The following is an 18,286-nucleotide window of genomic DNA, read 5'->3' on the forward strand; positions in this document are numbered from 1 at the left end:
AGTGTAGCTCCTCCGACCCCCGTTGTTGTTGGAGGACGACTGCCTCCAACTGGCTAGTAGCGTCCTTCACGAGCCTCCTCCACAGAGGCCGATCTTGAGAACATAGGTACCAGTCATTGGCAAGTCCACTCAGCTCCACATCCTCCTGTAGCACATCATGCCATCTCTTCTCTAGCACGTGCTGCACCCATTTAGCCCCCACGGTCCGGCCGAACAAAAGCTGTTTAGGCATGCGGTGGCTGGGCATGCGGGCTACATGGGCCAGCTAACGCAGCCTTGTCTGCCGGAGGAGCACACCGATGGGACTTTGTTCCACATCTTTAAAGGATTTGTACGCTCCTCACACAATCCAGCCTGGTTAGACCCAGGATGGATCGTAGGCAGGCCAGCCTAAATGTTTGTAACCGGTGAAGATGTTCCATTAGGGGGGTCCACGTTTCGCATGTGTAGAGAAGGGAGGGAATGACTGTGGCCGAGAAGACCTGAAGCTTCGTGCGGAGCGACAGACCAGGTAGCTTCCACACAGCGTTACGCAACCGATGAAAAGACAATGCCGCTGGACTGATTCGGAGTGAGACCTCTGCTGTTAAACTGGAGCCGGTCATGAGCACAATGCCCAGGTATGGCAAACTCTCTACTCTCTCCACAAGCAGCCCATCACCAATTGGGAGTTGTGAGGGTGGAGTGTCCGATGGTACAAAATATCCAGGCAGGTGCTTAGTTGTGGTGGGGCTGATGGCAAGGCCCCACCTCTTAGTGGCAAGCTCCAGGTTCAGCAGCAGCGCTTCCAACTCGTCCTCTGAGTGAGCAGCAATTACCAGATCATGGGCACACATAACATGGTTGAGCAATAAGGAGCCATACCTTGATCGCACTGGGCATCGATCAGCCTCCCATTGTATCTGTAGCAGATGGGAATTCCTCCAGTACAGCTATTAAAGGCTTCACGAAGTACGTGGTAAAAAAAAATGCAAAATAATGTGGGAGCCAGAGGACATCCCTGTCGCACCCGAAGGTGTACAGGCAATGGCTCCGACTCCCGGCCATGTAGTTTTACCCGGGTGGCAAAGAATATGAAATCCTGCAGTCACAGAAGCTGCAAGTGAAGATAAGTAATGTAATAATAGGAAGGTGATATTTTCAAAAATTGGTGTATTTGAATGTGAGTTCACACAATAATAAAGATATTTTAAGGTGAGTTGACAATAAAATGAAAGCAAGGCCAAGTTATAAGCCAAAAAATTGCCGTATTTTCCTGCATATAACCCGCGGGGTATACCACTTTTTACAAACAAAACAAGACCCTGCGGGGTATATGGAGGTACGGGATATCCCAAAAATATTCACTATGCAACACTTACCTTTGACTAAAGCACTGCTCAATAAACCACTCACACTAAAATTGCACATGTTATTACGTTTTAAATGATTCGAATTGTTTGTACATTGAAACGACAATGTTAGAAGTGGGCACACTTTGTTTACCGTAAAACTTTCAGTGGCTATAGGGGGGTGCGAAAGTTTCAGCTGAGGCTATGGATTGCACAATGGGAAGGGCCTTAACAAGCGTCTACCAGACGCGGAATCATAATTGCCGAGTCCCTTAGGCCGCTGCTATTGGCTGAGCACTATACAGTCGCGACCATGAGCTTTGTTGCAACTTCCAATGGCTTTGTTGCCAGAAGGCAATGGGGTTACCATAGTGCCACTATTGTCTGTGCAGTGCGCAATCTCCCAGTTATTTTTGGTTTATTACTTGGCCATTACTTTCATCTTCATTATTGTGTGAACTCACATTCAAATATCATCTTTATTCTTGTGTGAACTCACGTTCTAATACACCTATTTTTTAAAATATCACCTTCCTATTATTACATTATTTGTCTTCACTTATAGCTTTCGTGACTGCAGGATTTCATATTCTTTGCCTCTTTCTGTTACATCACGTAGCTACAAACATTTAATACATTTAGCATTTGTCACAATGCCATACACACCATACAAATCGTACACCTAATATTTTTTGCTTATAACTTGGCCATTACTTTCATCTTTATTATTGTGTCAACTCACGTTCAAATACGCCTATTTTTGAAAACATAATCTTCCTATTAATAAATTCTTTATCTTCACTTACAGCTTTCGTCACTGAAGGATTTGATATTCTGGGATTATGTGGTACAGGAGGACGTGGAGCTGAGTGGACCTGCCAATGACTGGTACCAGTGGTGTCAAGATTGGCCTCTGTGGAGGAGGCTCGTGAAGGACGCTACTGGGGAGTTGGAGGCAGACGCCCTCCAACAACAACGGACGGTGAAGGAGGTCTTCTTTAGTTCTTTCGGTAAGGAGGTGACGCTCACAACGAGCCGAGCACAGGCGGCTAAACAGAGAAAGTTGACACAGCGGAAAGTACAGGTGGTGTATCTGCCAGTTATCTCAGTCGGCCAACCCATGACACCTGGGTCTGTTCCGTGACTTCCTGCCAGTGAGCCTTCCGACACTCCACGTATACCTAGCCTATCATAGGCGTTGTGGTGATTTGACTGCCACTTTGTGGTGAACAGCAGTTGCTGTTATGTGAGAGAGACCCACTCATGTGGGTGTGTGAGAGAGAGAGACCCATTCGCGTGTGCGTGTGTGTTTGTGTGAGAGACCCACTCGTGCTGCAGCCTGGCCTGTGTTTCCGCGTGCTCCCTCTGGGCGAGTGCGTGCCTCCCCGTCAGGACCTCCACCTGTGCCACCAGCTCCTCAGCGTCCCCTCGGCTCACATCCAGCGCCACGCGCGTCTCCTGCAGCTGCAGCGTCAGCTGATCCACCAGCCCCGCCAGGCGCTCGCTAACAAAGACAAACATCCCCCGCATAGACTTCAAAAGACTGTTGGGGCAAGTGCTGTTCACGAGCACCTATGAAGCCAGAAAGGCACACAAGGCAATGTTTTGGCCAGAATGACGCCCGACCGTCTTTGTCTCCCCTGCTGTTAACACACCGCACAACATTTAATGCTGTGTCGATCTTGCGGAGGTGTCGGGACTGTTTAAGATACTGTTGGGGCAAGTGCTGTTCACGAGCACCTATGAAGCCGGAAAGGCACACAAGGCAATGTTTTGGCCAGAATGACGCCCGACCGTCTTTGTCTCCCATGCTGTTAACACACCGCACAACATTTAATGCTGTGTCGATCTTGCGGAGGTGTCGGGACTGTTTAAGATATTTTTCACTGATGTTGGCCGTGAGCAGGAATAAAATTCGGGTCACCAGATTTGTAGTGCATTGCGCCAAGTACAACACTATCGCTCCTCACACACGAAGAACACACGCAACACACTTCCCAAACACAGGCAACACACACCACTCACACAACACAGGTAGTTTCAAGGGTATTTTTTGCAACCAGGTCCACATGATAAGCCACTTCGTTGAGCTATCTTGCTGTACTGTCTTCTCCTGGCGAGCCAGGGTTATGGATGCTCCTCCTCGACGCCCACGGAAAGGGAGTTTAACAAACATCTTTGCGTGTGATCCACCAACCCTCAGTGCCTCCACAGTTCTGGATTCAGGCCACGTGGGTGGCTACCAGCACAGCCCGTCTCAAGCTATTTAACTACAGGGTGCAGACCGCCGGTCACTATAAACTGTGTTTTCTTTTATCTTTCTGGCTGATGATGTACAATTGAGTTGGCGGCATGTTTTCGTGAGACTTGTTCGGTTTGTAACAAGATGGTGATCTAACACTCACTGTACCATGAGGTCAATACAAGTTCATGCTTGGTTGTGTGATATCAGTAGCTTTAATGTTCGCAAACTGGTTTCGACTGGTTTCTACCGATTGTTAAAAGTGTGATACGATATTCCTCGTTATTCACAAACTTGTTATCTGCGATTTTGTCTATCCCCTAATCAAATCCGGAACTCTACACGACTACTGCATCGAGAAAAAGAAAGTGATGAGATAAAGTGATGAGAGAGAATGTGAAGCGAAGTGATTGAGATAAAGCAATGAGATAAAGTGATGACAAAAAGAGGTGAGGCAGAGAGAGAACTTTTCGATGCTTAAGAAGCATCTGCAGATACCACGCATACCATATTCGTAGGCTAATATCATTATCCGCAAAATTAGCAATTTACGAGCATCTACGGAAAATATTCCTCGCAAATACTACAATTGCTTTGATGTCTACAATGTCCAGACATAGTTTATGTAATGAACTCACCTATACAAACGGCGGTTCAGATAGTAAGAGACAACATTGCCAGAGGAGGAGACATCAGTGAGGCTGAGAACTCAAATTTGAACAGGCAAGAAAGAGTGATTCTGTTGTCACTTTATACTGTAATAAGATAATATAGATGCTTATAAACAAAGATCTAAAGTTATTTTTCTATTGGAAATGGACATGATTATTTCATTCTAGATTTGAAGCTTTCGTGACTGCAAGAATTCATACTCTTTGGTTCTATTCGGTAAAGTCATGTAGGTAAAAAAATTAAAAAGAAAAGAAACAATTAAAACACGACGTTTCGGAGGCAACGCAAGCTTCCTTCATCAGGTGGGACTAGTCACAGCCAAAATCACTGCACCAAGTGGCGAGGCTCTGGGAACCCAGCGCTTAAATACAGGTCAAGGTAGGGGGGGGGGGTGTGGGAGGGGCCACGTGGGGGGACTTCAGTGGGGTGCGGAGGGATGGGTCGCTGTGTGTGTGCAGGGATGAGTTAATCCGTCTTTTGTTGTGTGGAGGGCGCGGGAGATGGGTCACTGTGTGTGTGTGTGCAATATAACCGGACAGAATGTCGGCCAGGATGTGCTGTAAGGGGGTAGTAGAAAAAGGAAAATAGAAAAGTTCGGAAATAATATGTTTGGTATACCACTGCTTGAAATTGCTGTTAGAAATTAGTTAGTGTTTGGTATGATTCAAAACGTTTTTCCAGTGGTTGCTTAATTTGAAACCATCTTCTCGGTTGAAATTGTGTCTGTGTTTGTAGATCTGAATTGCTTCGTGGACAAATCTTTGGTGATAACCAGTAGGTTTACAAAGAACCTTGGTATCGGAAAAGACAATCTCATGATCACCCATAGCGTTGTAACAGTGATCAGCCACAGCAGATGAATTCGTTCTGCCGTGTTTCAAATCTGATTTACGTTCGCGAATTCGGTCAGAGATATGTCGTTTTGTCTCCCCGATATAACAATCACCACAGGTACAGCTCAATTTGTAAACACCGGGGTACTGTAAGTCAGGGATGACATCCTTTACGGATGGGATCAGATCACGAATTTTGTGTAGTGTATTGAACCGGACTTGGATCTTGTGTTTGTTTAGAATTTTGGAAATCTTTTTAGTAACGCCTGCTATGTACTACCCCCTTACAGCACATCCTGGCCGATATTCTGTCCATTTATATTGCACACAGTGACCCATCTCCCGCTCCTTCTATGCAACAAAAGAAGGATTAACTCCGTTTATATTGCACACACACAGTGACCCATCTCCCTCACCCTACACACAACAAAAGACGGATTAACTCATCCCTACACACACAGCGACCCATCCCTCCGCACCCCACTGAAGTCCCCCCACATGGCCCCTCCCACCCCCCCCCCTACCTTGACCTGTATTTAAGCGCTGGGTTCCCAGAGCCTCGCCACTTGGTGCAGTGATTTTGGCTGTGACTGGTCCCACCTGATGAAGGAAGCTTGCGTTGCCTCCGAAACGTCGTGTTTTAATTGTTTCTTTTCTTTCATTTTTAATTTCTTTTTTACCTACGTGATTTTACCGAATAGAACCAAAGAGTATGATTATTTAACTCAGTGTTAATAGCCGGAATCAATGTGAATATTCACATTGAGAGAAGGGATGTATTTAGTGACAGTGTTGATATTCATTTTCACCAGCCTGTTCTGCGGTGGTGACAACGATCCCCATACGGTCTGTAACGAGGTGGAACAGGCTGACTGGTGACGCCGCCGCAACAACCGTGGCATTGTTTGTGATTGCGTGGGTCTCGAACACGAGATCAAGAGAGGGCCGGGGTGTTGCCTACGGGGGGGGTACAAGTAACACCACTCCCGTGTTGTCAGCGTCACATACACATTTACACCTGACAGGACTTGTTGAGAGAAGTAGGGAGATGTTAACTACCTCGCCTGGTATATACAGGAGGTCGTGGGTTTGATACTGACCCTGACGCCTGTATATTTGGAGTTTGCATGTCTCTCTCCCCGTGGTCATGGGGATTGTTCTCCGGCTCCAGATTTTCTTTACAAATTTAAAAACATGCATTTAGAGTATTTGGCTGCTATAAATGTCCACTTGATAAGCCACTTCGAGTGAGCTTTCATTTGTGGCCAGGTTGCTTCTGAGAAAGAGCTATGTAGCTCAGTGGGCCTTACCTGGTAAAATAACGTTTGGTTTAGTTTTTCTGTATTTTGCTTTGGTGTTCAGTAAATACTACACTAAAAACTGCCATCACCTTCGGTGTCCAATCTGTCACTGATACAAAAATAAGCTTTTCTGCCTCACTACACATTCTCGCAGTACTCTTCATTTCCCAGTAGGTGACAGGGTTTATACTCTCAGGACAGTGCAACTGAACTCGTGCCCTAAAGTTAAACCAAACTACTCAATTACGGATTACACATCGCAATCGTCGCCCCCTAGTGGCAGGCTATCAATTGCTTGTAGGTCAGGTGCTGAGTCACCTTACCCTGCATAGGGACAGCTGCCACTTGGAGGTGCCCTTCAAAACCACAAAAATACCTGCGCTATCATGTGATGCAAGTCTCTTAGCACTTGTATGTACGTAAGCATGTTGGACTTCTTTCGCACGGCGCGCAGCCAACCGTCCTTATCGGAGCATCTTTGGGATGTCAGGGTGTAAAAGGAGGGTGCGCTCCATTCAAAAAACCAAACCTCGACCAGGGAATGCCTCACATCTCTTTCTGAGCCAGGTCGGTTGGGGCTACGGCGGGCGAGCGAGACTTCTGCTGTTTGAAGACACTGTGCACGCGCACCTTGTAGGCATCAAACTCGGCACGCACCGACTTCAACTCCGCCTGGGAGATGCAGCGGGGAGGTGCAGGGGAAACACGGAGAAACACGGGGAGGTGCAGAAGACATGGGAAGACACGGAGAAACACGGGGAGATGCGGGGAGGTGCGGGAAGACACGGGAAGGCAACGGTTGATATAGAGAGACAAGAAGATACGTGGGGGGGGGATGCATGGGGAGGAGTGAGAGACAAGAAGACAGAGGTGGACAGACAGAAAGACACATCGAGACATGAGGAGTGTTAATAGCAATAGCCACAAGCATAGTCGCCTGTGCAAACCAGAGAGAACACGCAAGACAGTGCACAAACCATACAAGCAATACAAGCTACGTAGTAAGACAGAAAACTGTTTACGTTTCACAATATTAATGAGATAATACAAGTGAGATGAAACAGGACTGTAAAAAAACGAAATACAACACAGCAACATGATAAAAACCACAAACTAGACACACACTACAGGAAAACAATACATCAAATAAATTATACACAATGATTGAGACAACGCAAATAAGATAGCACAAACAAGACAATGCAAATAAGACTGTACAAACGAGACAAAGCAAATCAGACTGTACAAACGAGAACGCAAATCAGACAAAAAAAATAAATGATTCATGTCTCATGTCTACACATTGCGATGGCTCGTCAAGGCTCGTCAAACCGCAAGGCAAGAGCGTGGATGAATGCCCCCCCCCCCTCGCTCCCTCTCCCCCCCAACTTTGAGCTCCGAACTTTGCCCGAAGCTCTGACCCGGGGCTCGTAGCCACCGACCTTGGTGGAGGCGCATGCCTCCTCCAGCATGGTGGCCCTGAGCGTGAGCGCCGTCACGGCGGCCTGGTGCTGCAGGGCGGCCAAGCGGGACTGCTCCTGGCAGCGGTGCTTCTCCCCGCTCACCTCCGCCAGCAGGAGCTGGGGGATCGGCAACGTCCACGCGGTGTGTCACGTCATCGCACTCGACATCCATGTCTTTTAGCGTATGAGCACAAGTCACCCAATAACCATTTAATGTTTATGTAACTTAATTGTAATTAAATTGTAGTTATTTTTATTTGAGCAGTTAAGGCCAACTGAGCAATATAGCCCTTTTTCAGAAGCAACCTGGCCGCAAATGATAGCTCAAAGAGGTGGCTTATCACGTGGAAATTAACAGCAGCCAAAATATAGAAATTTCCAAGTGTGGAGGGAAAAACCGGAGGACTCCGAGAAAAATCCACGCGACCACAGGGACAATCTGCAAACTTCAAATAAACAGCAGGTGTTGGGATGGAACCAACTACTTCCTGTATACCGGGCAAGGTAGTTAACATCGAGCCACAATTGTTACAATGATCAGTCTGACAATAATCTGCCCGAGTCGACTTATGTTACAGGAAATTCAATGCACAACACCGATTTATGTGTGTGAATGATTTTTTCTTTAGGGGACACAGTTCTTGTTGCTTATATTTCTATTTGCTAGAAATGTGACAAATAATAATGTAATTACTCTGATTTTGCTAAAAAAATGTTTCTCAAACTGCCTATTTCTCACTCTAAAATTTACCAGGCTCTCAAAGGTCCATTCACTCTTTCTCTCCCTCACAACTCTCTCTAAATTGTACCAGTCTTGTTGGGTCTTTCATTGACATGCTTATTTCTCTGCTCTAGCAGCTGCTCCAGCAGACCCACCTCTCTCTCTGCACCCCCCCTCTCTCTATTTAAGGTCTGGACACAAAGGCATTGGGTCTCTGTGTCTATATTGTGTGTCTCTCTCTGCTTGTGTGTCTGTCTGTCTCCGTGCCCGTGTTTGGTCTCTGTCAAATTTAGTTCTACCTGATGACGGTTGCTTGTGTTGCAATGGAAACATTGTATTCTGTTATTTAATTAATTTTCTTTCTACGTGACTTTACCGTAAGAACCAAATAGTAATTCCTGCAGTCACGAAAGCTTCAAATAAAGTTAGAACCACCTCGACGGGGAGGATGCAAGTTTGTTTTCTCTCTCTCTCTCTGTGTGACTGAGCATGTAAGTTTGTTTTCTCTCTCTATGTGTCTCTGTCAAATTTCACACTTAACTTCAAATTTAGCAATCTTTGGAGATCGTAATCAACCAGGTTATGCGTTAACTGTGTGTTAGCCGACGCTCTGTGTTGCATTGCATTACATTTACATTTTTTTCGAAATTTGTTTTCTCAAACGGCCTATTTCTCTCTCTAAAATTTACCAGGCTCTCATAGATTCATTCGCTATTTCTCTACCCCGGTCGCTTCGGGGTGTATTTCCACACAACTCTCTCTAAAATGTACCAGTCTTGTTGAGTCTTTCATTGACATGCTTATTTCTCTGTTCCAGCAGCTGCTCCAGCAGACCCACCTCTCTCTCTGTTCCACCCCCCACTCTCTCTCTATTCAAGGCCTCGACACAGAGGCATTGGGTCTCTGTGTGTCTATGTTGTGTGTCTCTCTGTGTGTCTATGTTGTGTGTCTCTCTGTGCGTCTCTGTGTTGTCTCTCTCTGCTTGTGTGTCCGTCTGTGTGTCTCCGTGCCTGTGTTTTGTTTCTCTGTCAAATTTAGTTCTACCCGATGACGGTTGGTTGTTGCAATCGAAACGTCATATTCTATTATTAAATTTATTTTCTTTCGACGTGACTTTATCGAAAGGACCAAAGAGTAATTCCTGCAGTCATGAATGCTTCAAATCAAGTTTAATATACGGATATAATCAACATTACAAACATAAATATACATCTCTCGGCCACAGGCGAGCTGAAGTAGTACATGCAGCGATGACTTCTTGGCACTCAACAAAATAGAAACTAATACTTTCATTTTGTAAGTGAAGGGACAGATATGTGGAGACATATTGTCTGCTTATTTTGTTACCTTAAATTCTACACAATGACACCAATGATCAGTACCCGAATAAAGTTGCAAATGAAGAAACGAATGAACGGATGACAGGATCAATACCTTTTGTTCTTCCATCTGTTGCTGGGCTTGCTCCAACTGAGCCTGTGAGGTGTCAAGAGTGGCCTGCTGCTCGGTTTCCTGGTGACAAAGTGATATTGAAACGATGCGGGGTTAGCGACTTGGCCACAACCTGTCATTACTATGAAGAAAAGTGATGAGCTCACATTGCACGGCTATTATGAACCCCAAGTATGAGATGGACCCAACCCAAATTTCCCAGTGGTTGACAGCTCATCGCACGTATGAACTTTCTTCGCATGCACCAGTTTCTTCCCACATGTATAAACACGTTTTTATTTCCATATTTTCTACAATGCTCGCTGTTAACCTGGGAAAGTTTAACTGAATCTCACGTAACTCTTATTTTAGGGGGGTCCAGCCAAAGTCTTTGAAATAGAGGGCAAAGATTTTGCACCTCCGATTAGCGTGGTTGGCTACGTACCGTGCCAAAGAAGTTCAACATACATACAATTTTGGATCATAAAGCTGGCACACAATGGCCTCCTCTTGCCACGATGGACCTTAAAGATCTCGGGAGGTATAAACTCATTGTGTGCCATGTCACCACTCATGAATAGAGTTGACATGCATCCCAATATAGGACCGCAGAGCTTGGCAGACTGTTGGTACCAGTTCTGGCTGGCTTCCCGCCTATCTGTGGACAACTGTGCCTCCATGTGAAATCTGTGCGCGTTACAAATTCTACGGCAGTGTTTGATTTGCACTTTGCATGAATGAACGTTGTGATATAAGAAAATAAGGCATTATTGCCTCTCCCATGGCCGTTATGAGACCCTGGTTTAGTCAAATTTTAACCCGAGTTGGCCATTATAAGCCTGCTGCCATTTGGCCACCTCTCATTTTTGATTCAAGCGCTCAGATTTTTATTCCAATTTATTGTTTTTGCTTGAAATAATATTTTATTCATTGTTGTACTTGTTTTTTTTTCATGTTATTTTTTTGTCATTTTGGTGACCCAAGGGCCTGAGTACAGAAAATGTGCGTAAAATCTGACAGGTAGCGATTGTCGTAGGATCTAAAATGGTCTCGGTCAAAACGTCAACTACTTGCACACATTCCTAGTGACATAGCAACGCTGCGTGAGTGGCATAGGTCGCTCAGGATCACATCATCGCTTCCACTGCACCAGCCAATCAGTTGCAAGGCTGCAGACAGTCAGCTGCAAAATGACAGCCAATTGGTTGCAAGGTTAATTGCAGTTTGGTGCTGAGAAAGAGTGAACTTTGCAGGCGAGGAGAAGACACGCAAGTTTATTGTGGGTGTCCACCTCCATAAATAAAACTCTTCATGGCAGCAGCAGGCATCACGCAAGGAAGAAGCAGGCATGGCAGCAGTAGCCGCACACGGCTTCGAGAGTGAGCTGCGTGCGTCTATGTCGCTCCATGTCAGAGATAAGTACTGCGGTTATAAAAGTTTATCATAGCATTATAAATAATGCTCAAGTTATGGGCAATAATGCTCATGGATACCGGACCCCGCCACTTTGTGCAACGTGTGATTTTGCGTGCATTTATGTGTGCGAGTGCGAGGTGAGTCTACGTATATGTAATCGAACGTTGTTACATTGCATGGGATTGTCTTTATGTGTATGTGGGGAGAAGTGGCACAGTAGTTAGCACACAGCACTACAGACCTGGCAACCTGAGTTCGATTCCCACTTATGGCCAACACAAGTGACGATTTTTTTAACTGGTCCTGGGCTTCCAATAGATCAACTCAGTCTAAATGAGTACCTGATGCGGTGTCTAAAAATTTGCACTGGGGAGACAAAGGAAGCCGGGCATGGGGCCACACACCCCCTCGTGTGCTGGCCTTCACAGATGCTTGCTAACAGCACTTGCCCCAACAGTCTGTTAAGACTATAAGGGGGAACTTTGCGTTTTTGTGTGTGATTGAGAAAGAGTGTGTGGCTGTGTGGAGAAGAGTATTTGTACGTGATTGTGCACACACGTGTTTGCGAGTTTGGATGATCAAGTATGTGTGACTGGCTGTGTATGTAGTCGACTCAGGCTCAAATGAGTACCTGGTGCAATATAAACATCTCTAATAAGGAGACAAAGGCGTGGTGCTGGCCACACACTCCATCATGTGTCATGCCAGTCGTCATGGGTGCTACTCGCGAACAGCACTTTCCCCAACAATGTCTGTTTGTCTTTGTGTAGGCGTGTGCCTCTGCGTGTATGCGTGTGTGACAGTGTGCGTGTTTTGTGTGTATGGGAACAGGTAATGGTGTACTTGACCAAAACCTCCTCCTGAGTAGCCGTACAATCAGACAACCCAACCCGTCAGCAATCACACGTGAGGAGGACCCCAGTCAAAGTAAGTATTGCCTATTGAACTTAAACATTTCTATAAACAATACCCATCTACCTAAATTTATAAAAGTCAAAAATTGTCTGTTTGTCGGTTTGTGGCTTTGTGTGTGTTGGCGTGCTTGCGAGGATTTGGCTCTCCAACGGTGAAGTTTACGTTAAATAAAAATAGCCAGGTACCACACCGTAAGCCCCGCCGTGAGCAAGCGCTATTCCTTTTTCACATCCGTCAACTTTTAATTAGTTTAATTAGCGAATTAGTGCGTTTTTCGCGCTCTCTTTGTTTATTTATTTATTTGCGGTAAGTACCCGGCGTTGCCCGGGCGGAAAAGACAGACGCACACATCGACCTACACACACATATGGACTCACACACACAGACATCGACTTTAGATACACACATGGAGTTACACACGCAAATAAACACACACATACAGCGACTCACACACACATACAACAACAACAACCGCCATTCGCCACTAAGTGGCGGTGACGTCACCACGACGCTTGCGCCAGGCCATGTGCACCTTGATGCCACGTGAAGTGTCGAACGCCCGCGGGCAGGAGGTCACGGGGCAGACCCAAGTGCCACGGGTTGACTGACTAAGATGACTGAGATGACTGGCTGATGCACCACCTGTGCCCCTTACTGTGCCAACCTGCTGTGCTTTAGCCACCTGGCGCTCCGCTCGTTGTTGCAAGCGTCGCTCCTCCGCCCTCCGTTGTTGTTGGAGGGCGACTACCTCCAACTGCCCAGTTGCGTCCTTCACGAGCCTCCTCCACAGAGGCCGATCTTGACACCACTGGTACCAGTCATCGGCAAGTCCACTCAGCTCCACGTCCTCCTGTACCACATCACTCCATCTCTTCTCTAGCCCGTGCCGCACCCGTTTAGCCCCCTCTATCCGGCCGAACAAAAGCTGTTTTGGCATGCGGTGGCTGGGCATGCGGGCTACATGACCCAGCCAACGCAGCCTTGCCTGCCGGCGGAGCTCACCGATGGGACCTTGCCCAGATCTTTCAAGGATTTGTGAGCTCCTCACATAATCCAGCCTGGTTAAACCCAGGATGGATCGTAGGCAAGCTAGTCCAAATGTTTCTAACCGGCGAAGATGTTCCATTAGGGGGGTCCACGTTTCGCAAGCGTAGAGAAGGGAGGGAATGACCGTGGCCGAGAAGACCTGAAGCTTAGTGCGGAGCGACAGACCAGGTAGCTTCCACACAGCGTTACGCAACCGATGAAAAGATATTGCCGCTCGACTGATTCGGAGTGAGACCTCTGCTGTTAAATTGGAGCCGGTCATAAGCACACTGCCCAGGTATGGGAAACTCTCCACTCTCTCCACAACTGCCCCATCACAGATTGGGAGTTGTGGGGGTGGAGTGTTCAATGGTACAAAATACCCAGGCAGGTGCTTAGTTTTGGTGGGGCTGATGGTAAGGCCCCATCTCTTAACACACATACGTAGACTCTCACACACACACCGACCTAAGCACATATATAGACTTATACACACACATATCGACTAAGACACACACACATGGAGCCACGCACACACATGGACTTACACACACACATCGACTCACACACACATACATAGACTCACACACACATTGGCCTACACACACAGACTCACACACACAGACATGGACTTTAGATACACACACATGGAGTTACACACACATATTGACTCACACACACATCGACTTCCACACAGACATAGGGACTCACACACACAAATATGGACTCACACACACATACAACGTACACACACACATCGACTAACACACACACAGCGACTGACACACACACATGGACTGACATGCACACTTGGACTTCCACACACACATCGACATACACACACAGACATCTGGCGTTGCCCAGGCAAAAAAGACACAGACACATCGACTTACACACGCACATGGATCTAAACGCAGACACACATGGACTCACACACACACATCGACTTACACAGCAATCCCTGATGATGCCACAGCTAGAGCATTTTTCTCTCTCTGGCGAGCCTTAGCGAGGAGCAGTTTGAAAACAAAGGTTTTCCCAGTACTGGCAGGTGCATCAAGGAAAAAAAAGACTCGATTTGTAGTCTCAATGTCTTCCAAGATTTTTGTGTAGGCTTCTGTTTGTGCATCCATCAGCTTTGGTAAAATTTCCTAAATAAATTTAAGACGCTGAAAAGCATAATAGCATATTTCACATAGGATCTCTTGAGCAAGGGCATGCAGGTTGTCCCTGTAGGGTGTTGGTAGTTCCATAGACGTGAGATTTTCCAGCAATGGAGTGCAGTTTGTCCTGAAGGAGGATGAGGGCCTGTTTGAAAACTTGACGTCGAGGTTTGTATTTTGTCATTGAGCTCCGTGCAGGATGTCCTCAATCATGCCCTCTTTGTAGTTTTGCCAGAGTCCCATGGGGTTGAAGATGTATGCAGAAGAGCAATGTCAGTTGGAAAGGAGACTGACCAACAGAAGTTTCTGTGATAGCTTTATGAAGATGGTGATCATGCGCAATAATTGCAAGCTTCCCTGTATGTTTGACAGACAACTCGTTCCACTGATTATAGGTCTTGGAAATATTTGTGCCCTTTGGCAACATGGACAAGCATTGGGAGAAAGTAGCAGTGCTGATTGTTGGGATGAACTGTGTAGACTCGTCTTAAGGCACCCGAATCACCATAAGCAGCACGTCGCTTCCATTTCTTTTTAGCATTCCATGTATAGTAGGAAGGAACTTAATGGTAGAGCAGGTTGGCAGCAAATGGGTCACTTGGGCACAAAACAAAGAAAGCCATCAGGGTGGTATCTTGTGGAGCCAGGGCCTGTTGTTGGGCATTTCCTTTGGTGACATAGATGTGGTGACCATTTTGGAGGTGAAGTGCCAAATGGATGACTGTGGGGGAACGGTCATGGATGGGAAAGCCAATAATTCAGCAAATGGCCTCATTGTTGTTGATGTATGTTCCTTGGAAAAAAAGTTTGAGCTCATGCACACTTTGCCGCTCTGTTTTGTAAGGCAAAGACAGCCATGTCAGAGCCTTTGTTGATGTATTGGCAAACATATTTGATGGCTTTTTTTAGAATAGCAGAATTTAACATTAAAGTGGGCCTGGAAGATCTTGCACAGGAGAGGGCAGTAGGGAATGATCCACCGGTTGTGAACCTTAATTAGCGAGTTAGTGGCAGGTCTGAGCGTTGTTTGAAATCCACCATGCTCAGTATTTCTGTGACAATATAGACGATAAACATCATGGGCCGACTGAGTGTCTTTCAAGTAGTTCCAATGATACCTCTTGGTACACCTGTGGTCTTGCATACATGGCAAATTTGGATAGAACTGGCCACATGGGCCATGGACCATTTGGTTGCAGACCACATAGAAAAAGGGCAGGGTCTTGATGGGGGTGAGGTAGCTCAGCACTGATAAATGAGTCAATGTGACTTGCATGAATTGTTTCCCTCATCCATAGCGAAATGTGAGCATGAGGAAGACGACGCTTTTGCCACCCAATGGTGTGCAAGTTACTGCTTGTCTATCCAAAGACGCCGCCTTCGTTGGTCGTAATAAGCATCATGAGGTCATAAACTTTGAGTTTTAAGACCCTCGCTAAGATGTAATGTTTGTCTGGTGGCTTTTAGTTTGTATAAAGGTAAACCTGGATCTCCTTTCATTTGGGATTCCAAGTGACGTTGATGAAGAGATGGGGAATGGCATATTGGCTGATGTACGTCATGGCATCCTGAGTCTTCTCATACATGAAGGAAAAACAACCAATCTGCCCACATTGTGAGCGTTTGCATCTCCTTCAGCATTGATGGCGTCCCAGAGATGAGCATACTGTTCACAAGCAGGCGGTTTTGATTCAGTTGAATGTAAAGAAGGCGCTCACTCTCAATGTTGACATACTCATCGACAATATACTGGTGAAGGAGGTTGGCGCACCACAATGTGGTTTCCTCTTCTGTCCATGATCACGAAGGAATAGAAGTTTTTTTTTAGAGACAGTTTTGCGAGGATGTCTTTGTCCTGCAGCTTTGTAATTGGAAGAACCTTGACAGGGTAACCATCTTGGCCTTGCGACAGGAAAATGTGTTATTGTAGGGCATCGTATGCTCTGTTAGTGTCAGGAAATCGTGCGATGGTGTTTACTTGGTATGGAAGAACAATGTCTCTCTCACAATGTCCCTCACCCACCGTAAGAAAGCAAGGTCAACAATATTTGGGGCATTGAACCTCCCTGTGTGCTCCCCGCTTTGGTGGAAAGTAAAGGTGCAGTATGGCAAAATATAAATGGGTGATGTTCCCACGAATGTAACAAAACGATAGACGAAATGCAATGGTCTGTAGCTAAGAAAGTCCAACGTATTTAGCAGTATAACATATTAATCAGCATCGCAGTACTACGTATCAGGAAAACGCGTGATGTGAGCAATAAAAACAATAGAAATGCATTTAAGAAATAAGCTGAAATAAGTCTACATTAAAGAGCAGCAGTATGCACAGGTAAGTTGAGAAGCAGGCTACAGTCTAGATTATAGATTGCTAGTACGCCGACTCAATGACATAAGCATCGCTACAGTCGACATAAAAAGCTGGCAATACGGGCAGCAGGTGAAAAAGCAGAATACAGTCGACATGAAAAGCTGGCAGTACACTGAGTGAGGTAAATAAGTAGGCAACAGATTATAGACTGGCATACACTCATAATGGGCAAAAGCAAAATTAGCAGTGTAGATAATAGTGTGCCAGTGCACTGACGTTAATTAATCAGAAGACAGCAGGTCACAGCACAGACTGCCAGTACACCGTCTCAGCATCATAAAAACACAGCTAAAAAAGGAAATATTTAGCAACCTAATAATGAAAATTTTGTTTTGTGCACAAAAACATTATTATTGTAATATCTGCCAACTTATTTGTTTCATAATAGTAAACAATGAACCTGAGTTGTTATCTGCACAAAAACATTATTATTGTAATATCTGCCAACTAATTTGTTTCACAATAGTAAACAATGAACCGGAGTTCTTAGCGAAAGATTCAATAATATTGTACTTTACATTGCCGTGGTGAGGCCTAGTCCCGTGGTGAGGCCTAGTCCCGTGCAGAGCCCGCGGCCTCGCCTTGATTGCCCAGCCGGAGGTGACACATTGCCAGGCTAGGGGCTGGGCCGCTACACCCCCCCACCATCCCCCCGCCCGAGCTACAATAATACTATCTAAGCGCGATAATAGTAGTATCTACCGACCCTATAGTAGTAAGTGCACACATTGGGGGGGGGGGAGAAGAGGGGTATGACTGTACCTCCTTTCACTACAGCAGTGCATAGCGACTGTGGTGGTTACCTGCTATCACTGCAGCAGTGCATCTTGACTGTGGTGGAACCTGCTATCACTGCAGCAGTGCATACTGACTCTGTTAGTACCTGCTATGATTACAGCAGTGCACACTGACTGTGGTGGTACCTGCTATGATTACAGCAGTGCATACTGTCGTGGTGCCTATCACTGCAGCAGTGCATACTGTGGTGGTACCTGCTTTCACTACAGCAGTGCATAGCGACTGTGGTGGTACCTGCTATGATTACAGCAGTGCACTGACTGTGGTGGTACCTGCTATGATTACAGCAGTGCATACTGTGGTGGTGGTACCTGCTATGATTACAGCAGTGCATACTGACTGTGGTGGTACCTGCTATCACTAGAGTAGTACATGCTGACTATCTATCTTATATATACAAGGGAAATTTGTGAATGTGTGTCTGTTCGAAATGTTTAGCATACTTCCCAACATGCAACCAACTTATATTAAATGGGAACAGGCCGATTCTAAAGAAATCTACAACTTTCGATTCCTTTGCGCGATTTAAAGAATCGAATCTTGGCGTGCTTGGGTTTTATTTTATTTTTAATTGAGTTTCCTTTTAATTTGTATGTTATGTTT

The 18,286-nt window shown here is 45.9% G+C and overlaps 1 protein-coding gene across 2 annotated transcripts in view; it reads right to left on the reverse strand.

The window, feature by feature from the left end:
* GCC2 (GRIP and coiled-coil domain containing 2) overlaps positions 1–18,286 on the reverse strand; it is a 91,832-nt gene that overhangs the window by 18,007 nt on the left and 55,539 nt on the right. For both annotated transcript variants that reach the window (XM_032972008.2, XM_076074280.1), the window contains exons 13-16: positions 9,998–10,075; positions 7,822–7,959; positions 6,930–7,051; positions 2,659–2,835 (exon numbers count right to left, since the gene is read on the reverse strand). In XM_032972008.2, coding sequence (XP_032827899.2) covers positions 2,659–2,835; positions 6,930–7,051; positions 7,822–7,959; positions 9,998–10,075 — 515 coding nt within the window. The remainder of the gene's footprint in view (positions 1–2,658; positions 2,836–6,929; positions 7,052–7,821; positions 7,960–9,997; positions 10,076–18,286) is intronic.

This window comes from Petromyzon marinus, chromosome 47, assembly GCF_048934315.1.
Source record: "Petromyzon marinus isolate PM22_M1 ecotype Great Lakes invasive population chromosome 47, UKy_Petmar_22M1.pri1.0, whole genome shotgun sequence".
In the NCBI taxonomy this organism is placed as follows: Eukaryota; Metazoa; Chordata; class Hyperoartia; order Petromyzontiformes; family Petromyzontidae; genus Petromyzon; species Petromyzon marinus.